Source organism: Pyrus communis, chromosome 10 (genome assembly GCF_041283825.1).
Source record: "Pyrus communis isolate YQ-2024b chromosome 10, ASM4128382v1, whole genome shotgun sequence".
NCBI classification, from domain to species: Eukaryota; Viridiplantae; Streptophyta; class Magnoliopsida; order Rosales; family Rosaceae; genus Pyrus; species Pyrus communis.
The window spans coordinates 22,663,808-22,672,285 of NC_142574.1; the positions used below are offsets into that span (position 1 = coordinate 22,663,808).

The 8,478-nt window shown below is 35.6% G+C and overlaps 1 protein-coding gene across 1 annotated transcript; it reads left to right on the plus strand.

The window, feature by feature from the left end:
* The first annotated feature begins 3,401 nt into the window (after nucleotides 1-3,401).
* Nucleotides 3,402-4,481, plus strand: LOC137729685 (uncharacterized). Its single transcript, XM_068468689.2, has one exon. The coding sequence runs from the start codon at nucleotides 3,800-3,802 to the stop codon at nucleotides 4,229-4,231; it is 432 nt and encodes a 143-aa protein (XP_068324790.2). The 5' UTR covers nucleotides 3,402-3,799; the 3' UTR covers nucleotides 4,232-4,481.
* Nucleotides 4,482-8,478: the final 3,997 nt, after the last annotated feature.

Consider the following 8,478-nt stretch of genomic DNA (forward strand, 5'->3'; position numbering starts at 1 on the left):
TGGCTAGCCTACCAACATGGAGTTTATGAGGATGCAGATGGTAGGTATTCTTTGAAAAATGATGAATCTTTTGGGGAAAGACAAGAAAGGGTTGGGGGTTTTGGCGAAGCGGAGAGAGTTTTTGGAATGAAGAATGAAGGTTGGGAGTTCAAAGAACACAACTACATTTTGGCTCCCAGAACATATTGAGGAGAGCTTAGAGAGAGACACGGTGGCCGATTCAGGGAAGGAAGAAGATGAGCTCAAACTTTTTGTTTGTTTTTAATTTTTGTACAAATATTTGGTAAGACGCAAGAGTAGCACTTTTGTTTTATTTTAAATAATTTTTTGACTTGTGGGCCCCACAGGTAGCCACATCAACACACTAGCATAGTAAATACGGAAAGGTAACGGAAGAACCAAATGGATGTGCGACCCTTATTTTTTAGGGACCAAATTGATCCATTTTCAATTTCATGGATAATTTTGATTATTAAAATGTTCAATTTCAGGGATCAAAGGTTATAAAAACATGTGTAATCAATTATAGGTACTGTTTTAAACATCTCTGTCTAGCGCCGCATAGGCCTCACCTAGGCTAGGGGGTTTGTTACTGTCTTGATTGATCTTTAGGCGTTTGAAAATTAAGAAATAGCGTCTATACTTGCTTAGACGCATGCGCTACCCCGTCTAGGTCACGGCTCTCACTTAGATAGAACATAGATAACTTTTATTTTGCATTTTAATTTTTTTTTTTCACTGAATTGTGAGAGACTTGTTAAATATTTGGATGAACACTCATTATATGCTTGTTCCCATGTTTTCAATTTTTTCTAATACTTTGTAATTTGCATGTCATTCTACTTAGCAATTTACGTATCCCAATACAATTGTGTATTTTTTTTTAAGTATAAATAGACACTTATTTATAGGATATATTAAATTTACTTAAATTCATCTAGACCTCATCTAGCCACCTAGGCGCTAGACCCTAACCTGAAGCACGACTAACGTCCTTTAAAACCTTGATTATAAACATATTCTTCTATTGCCAATTAATTTTAAGTTAAAAATCACATTATAATACTGTGTAAGAATAAACGATATATGTGACATCCCACATCGCCCAGGGGAGTGATCCTTATATGTATATTCCAATTCCTACCTAGCACGAGGCCTTTTGGGAGCTCACTGGCTTCGGGTTCTATCGAAACTCCGAAGTTAAGCGAGAAGGGGGCTAGAGCAATCCCATGATGGGTGACCCACTGGGAAGTTGCTCGTGAGTTCCCAAAAACAAAACCGTGAGGGCGTGGTCAGGGCCCAAAGCGGATAATATCGTGCTACGGTAGTGGAGCGGGTCCGAGAAGTGATCCGCCCCGGACCGGAATGTGACAATATATGTGTTGAATCTAACCACCACATGCCGTTACAACACATAATATATGTTATCGACATTTCGAAATAATGTAACAAGTGAGGAAGTTTGGTGATTGTATGAATTCCATCAACATGAAAACAATATATGTAACATCCCATATACTCATTACACATAAGTAGTAATCAGCTCAAATTCGAATTTTCAACAACGACATGTAGTGTTTGTTCCAAATCCTAATGACAACTTAACACTAATTTGACTTCTCAAGCACTATCAACTTCTTTTTTTTTAATCTGAGCAAGTGGTTTGCTACACCTCAATCAAAGAGGCGGGAATGCTTTATTAACTCGAGAGCTAGGAGCGTGCTTAATGTGATCTCAACCCGAGATGGTAATGAATTTATAGTCTCTTTGACCTAAATCTCTATACAACCAATCATTTTAATGTCATGCTTAATTACAAGCCCATGCTATAAACTTAAGACTATGGTTTTTTCATTTTCAACCAAACTTATTTTCAGTCATTCGCTAAATGAAAATTTGCGAAAACTAACTACTCTTTAGTCTATTTATACTTTTTCTCTCAAATGTGTTAAAAAAGATGTTATAAGTTCGAATCTTTTGGTCCTATTTTTTTTTAATTAAAAAAAGTTCGAGTCAATAAATTAAAATAAAATCCTATTTACTATTACAGAGTAACCTAACCATTCATTATTTGTGTTACCATGACATATTTATTAATTTCAATTCAATTATGTTAAATTGTTAATATATCTCAAGTTCTAAGTCAAATAATACTTTTATGTGAAACTTTCTTAATGAATAATGTGACCATTTAGTAATACAGTTTAGTGATATTTCTTTTCACTTATAAGTGAGAGATCTTAGGTTCGATTTTCACCAAAGGCGAATTTAAATCACATTATTATTAGTCCATTGTGTGGCCTAACCCACTCGCTCAGCTCCTTAGTGTAGATAATATTGTTTATTCAAAAAAACAAAAAAAGCAAAACTGCCTTAGGTCGCTGGTTCGAATCTAGTAGGTTGGATAAGTTTCGGTACATATAACTTTTTTTGCATGTAGTCAAGTATTCTAGTGGATTGGATTTTAGTTTTTTACTTATGCGTCCTGGATTTGAAACCCCCCATTTTCCTAAATTATTATAATAGTTTCGAACTTTTCTCCCTTCCTCTAATAATACTAAAATTTTAAATAGAATAAAAAAAAATGTGAAACCTAATTATATTCCAAGTTGGACTAGCCCATTTCACAATTTTATATAAAAGCCACCGAAGGTGTATTAAGCAAGCATGGAATTGTGTGAGGCAAGAGCAAAAAGTCTAAACTTTAAGAGTGCATTGCACTTAAAAAATGTCACAGCAAAATTTAATTTCTTCTGCAACAACTCTGCACCTAAGATTTTGTTACAAGTGAGATCAAAGGGGATTCGAAATCCGAACTTGTGAATAGAGGCAAATACCATCTACTCTTAGAAATCGATACTTTCATCGTAAGGGTCAGATTTAATCGAACTTAACCCTATTATCCAGGTCATTTTATCGTATTTAGTTATAGAATCACTAATAAAAATTAAAGGGGATTCGAACTCCGATCTTGTGTATAGAGACAAATACTATCTGCTATTTGAGTTCGGCACCCTCATTGTAAGAGTCAGATTTAATCGAACTTAACTACGCTATTCAACCATTTTATCGTATTCAATTATAGTATCACTAATAATAAATATTTTTCTCAATGGGATGTAAATCCTTTGCCACATCGGATCCGATTAGTGAAAACATTTATAGACAAAATGAAAAATAGTTTGGTGGTGTGGCACGCAAACTTACATTATTGGGGCTAAACAGGATTCTAATCTAAACTTGGTTTTTTGACCTGCCAACCCCTAACCTCCATATAAACATAGGGGCACTTTCGTCATTCTATTCATCCAGGCATTCTCGTAGTTTTGTTGTAAAATCATGGGCAATCTTTCAACTCCACATCTATAAATATAGAGAACCCAACCCCTCCTTCCATTCCTCTATTCCATTTGTTTCCTCTCCCCTCCTCTCTGTCTCTTCTCTCTCTCTCTTCTTTGCGACGATCTGTCTCCAGATTCCGGCCGCTTTTCGTACGGCCTCTCCTCTCCAATCCAGATCTTTTCTTCTTTTTCTTCCTTTTAATTTATAATTTATATTTATTTATTTGGTGGGTCCTGAATTTTTCCTAATTGCCTCTTTTATCCCAGAGTCGGTTTCCTTTTTACTGTGAAGTTACCGTTTACCCCCTTGATCCTGACGTTTTGGTTTTTACTCGCCTAACATTTTTATTTTCAATCGCATTTATTATCCTTTCTTTTTTTTTCTTCCTTGGATTTGTGGTGCGCGTTTTTCATGAACTGCTGCTGCGCACGTGGCATGCACCCGGATTGCCATCATCATGAACACCAAAACGATGCGTTTGCCACCTCGTCGGATTTCGACGACCAATGCGTCAAATAATACCAACAACAACAACAAGCGCAAGGAGAAGGAGAGTGGCTTCGACGCGCTCCAGAAGACCAAGAATCTCAAGCCGGCCCCACCGCCCCAAGCCAAGCCGTCCCAGCCGGCCCCACCGACCGGACGGCTCCTGGCTGGCTATCTGGCGCACGAGTTCCTAACCAAAGGCACCCTCCTCGGGCAGCCGTGGGACCCGTCCAGAGCCGAGCCGGCTCCTTCGGGCGTCAGCGGCAGCAGCAAGATCGAAGCCGAGCCGAAGTTGGAGAACTTGGAGAGATACGTGGAAGTCGCTGATTTGCTGAAGACGGAAGGGGCCCACTTGGCTGGCATTGTGAACCCAACTCAGCTCGCTCGGATATTACAGTTGTGAGGGAAAGGAGAGAGCTTTGTGGGGGCACGCGTCGACTGCAAGGTTAAAATATCCATCTGGCATTTTTGGCTCCAATATGGAAAATAGGATTTTTGTAGGGGGCAAAATGCAAAAAGAAAATTGTTATGTAGTTGCAGGGGCTTTTAGGTAGGCATTACCTTCTGAATGGTGCATGTGTCTCTCTTGTCATCCAAATGTATGATAAAATTTCTGATCAATTTCACAAAAGAAATGGGAAATTTTATGAGAATTTAATGTGTTGACTTTTCAAGCAATGCAATTAATGATGCCGAAAAATGTCAAGAGACTCTTGCTGACTTTTTTTAAATTTTTTATCACTTCATAGTTTAACGCTCATTTCGTGCCAACATTTTTTAATAAAAAAATGAGATGATAGAGAATTTAGATCTGGTTTAGTACTGAGGTGATTCTGAAAAAAACTAGTATAAAAAAAAGCTGGGAGCTGTTTTTGTGTTTGGTAAACATTCAGCTTCAGTTTTTTTTCACATTTTTGGGTGAAAAAAAGCCAAAAACAAGAAGCTACAAAACCTAGTTTTGAAAAACTAGCTTTTTTTCATATCCGTTTTACATAAAAGTTTACCAAACATTATAATACTGCTTCTTTTTTTCAAAAGCACTTTTACAAAAAAATTTATCAAACACTCTGCTGCTTTATTTTACAGTCGCTTATTCTCACAGCACAGCAAAAGTAGTTTTTTTTCAAAGCACAGCAATACCAAACCAACCCTTAGAAGGGTCTCCTTAACATTTTCTCGTTGATGTACGTATGCATAATTTTGTAGTCTAAAGTTAGGATGATCTTAATTTTCTCCCTACCATCGTATCATTATTACATTATGGAAAATGGTTTACACATTCATTTTTTTTATCCCTTGCTCTTCTCTTGTTTCTAGCCACAAAAAATCGAATTAAGTCAACGGGTGAAATTAAGGTGAATTAAGGAACATAAACAAGCTAAGGAGTGCCGAGAAAAAAGAATAGCATGAAATCATTTTCGTAACTTTTATATTTAAACAAAAAGAATTGTTATTGGCTATTCAAAACTCTAATTGTGCACAATATAAAAACCCTTTTTAACTTTCAAAGGCCTACATCGTCATAATACTTGAGGTTTGGTCTTGCATACAGGAGGAGCAACCTAAGGATCAAGGCGGTCCTGAGCCCTTTCTCCTCTCTAAATTTCGCCCTTTTAAGGCTCCTACTCGTCCTCTCCAAATTTCGCCCTTTTGAGGCTTCTCCTCGTCTAAATTTTTGTTGATTTGACATCTCAAATAGTTATACACAAAAGTCATCTTTGCGATATTTATAAATATAGAAATTTACCTTAACAATAACAAAATCCAAGATTAGAGACCCCGCACCTAAAACAACATTTGCATCCAAACGCTTGGAAGTAAATTAATCGGCCACCATATATTAATCCATCAAACAATAGTTCAACAACAATATTAGCCGCCCATGTTGCATGTACTTTAGATTAAAATATAAACCGATAATACAAGGAATGAAAGAGTAATGCTAAACTTACCACATATTTGTACCATCTTTATAAGAAAGGTCGAACCACCAACACACGTGGGTTTTATTTCTATTAAAAAGATTATATAAATATGTGGTATGAGTAACATTTTTGTTAATGGAAAATGATTTTCTCATACTTGATTTCTGCTCCTACACACACCCGTTTGTTTCTAACGGTTAGATTAAATAAATTAAAAGAGAACCAGGGATATAAATAAACCAGAGTTCGTAGAAGAAACACAATAGTGCGAGAATCACTTACCTGCGTCAATTTATTTGTAGTTGTTTTATACTCGCTGTTATCGTTCTTTTGTTCTTCTTGTCTTACATATGAAAAGATTCTAACGTATTATATACTACTTATGTAATTGGTGTATGGATGAGATAGCTACATACGTATATTTAACATGCTGTAGTTGGTATAATTATTGTAATTATTATTCTGAGGAATGTTATTAGCATTCTAAAAATCTTATTTGACATTCCAAACTTTCTATAATTAGAAAGAAAAATACACTTATGAGGAATGTAGAATGAAATTTTTAGAATATTAATAACAATTCCCATTATTATATATACAATATTTAGGTTTTTGTAGGTTTTGTATCAAGTTTTTAACTTATTTTTGCATAGTCCAGCAAGAAATAAGATTTTGAACTCTTTTCTTAAGGGTAGTGATATCGACACATTCATTTGTATTTCTCACAAATCTATCTCAATTTTCGATCATCAGCTCGAATGAATTGGAGAAGATCAATGATAAAAAATTAACAAGAGTATGTGAGAGATAAAAATAAGTATGTGAATAGTGCTATCATTCCCAAACTATCTCCTTATGTATAAGCAGACATGAAATAAGACATATGGTCTAATATATTAGGGCATGTTTAGTGGGCTGGTTGTGATAGGTTGTGAGAAATTAAAATAGACTTGAGTCCAATTCTTTATTTATTGTGTCAAAATGTGAGATAAATAGAACTTGACATGATGAGTTATGAATTCATAATAAAGTAAGTTATCTAACATATCCTTATACATGGATTACCAATCATGTCTTACATGATCCTACCAATTTAACCGGATCTCTAAGGCTCAATTTCATCTAGCTCACCAAACGAGCTCTTAGTGGATTGAGTGTTAGATTTTTACCCATGCACTCTGGTTTCAAAACTCCTCACTCTACTAAATTATCATAATAGTCTTGAACTCTCACATCTTCCTCAATAATAATAAATAAATAAATAAATAAACAAAATATGAACAAAATATTATGTATCAATTTGGGAACATCCTTTTTTTTTTTTTTTTTTTTTTGGATAACTAGGAACTTCATTCTAGGGCTAAGAAGCCAAATAGGTACACGAAAGCCTGTTGAGAGGCAAACACCAAGAAAGATAGACCAAGACGAAAGTGAAAGGGGATACATCCAAATGACGCTTCAACCAAGTGAAAGTGTCATCTTAAACACCGCCACAACAAAATTAATGCGGACACGGAATGCCATCTTTACACCACCAAATATTCCCCCATCATGTCAATTTGTGATGTCTTCATCTCTTGTTTTGTCATTATTTGAGAGTAAAAAATATCTTTACAATATAAGTCGCTTCTTTAGGATTTGGATTCCATCTGGATTCAGAATTCTAGGGATTCTCACATCTTAACTATTTATCGTACATTGTGCGGTCAGAAATCATTTGATTTTTTATAATTAAAATTAAACACAAATAGTACTTAACAAAAACTGGTCGCACGATGTACGATGAACGGTTAGGATGTGGGAATCCCTAAGATCCCTACAAAGTGGATGCGGAGAAGATCCTCTTCCTCATTATAAGGCCTCGGTTTTTTTTTAGTCAATTCTGAAAAAAAATAATAATTGATTCACTTTAGATGGTAGGTAGTCAATTTTTATTTATTTTTGGTATATTAGATGTTAGATTAGCTGTCAACGGGGTTCAAACTCATACCGTCACGTAAGAGCTCAACTCTTTTCCATCACTATGATAAAGGGTCACTTGCGAGAGGTAGTCTTGATCATCTTCTCTTGAGGTCTATATTGTCCCGCAGAATCGCTCACAACCTAGACCCAATTGAATAAACCTTCTACGTATTCACTTCCCCTAAAAATATTGAGGAATCCTCCCAACATCAATTTGACTTCGGGCAAATTCGTCAACACATCCCCCGTCAAATTTTCAAAAGATAATAAGCGTAGCACCACGGAAAGATGTTTTTCTAATGTGCTTAATCCTTAGCTTGCCATGAATCCTAATATGAAACAAAATATGGGAAAAAAACATCCTCAAAACTTTAGAAATTTGATAAAACGTAATGTTGGAAATTGACTTAAAAAACTTATATGTCACGGCTTAGCGTTAAGGATTGCTCGTGATACCATTCTCTTTGAAGTGATAAGTCATGGACCAGATTAGGTAGCAGAGGTCAAATCTGCAATGCTTGAAATTTTTTACTAAATTTGCATCCTTCAATTAGATCAATTCATTTCGTCCTCTGGTACGCACAAAATGGCTCAACTTTCTCTAGAAGTCTAGCTTCCTCACTTGCTCTAAAATTTTCTTTCACGTCATCATGGGAAAATAACTCATGCCAAGTCGCCAACTAAGAAGTTCTTCCTCACTTGAAAGTTTGGAGGAGCACTGTTTGTACCATATGTGATCAATCATGAAACTACCAAGGCTTTG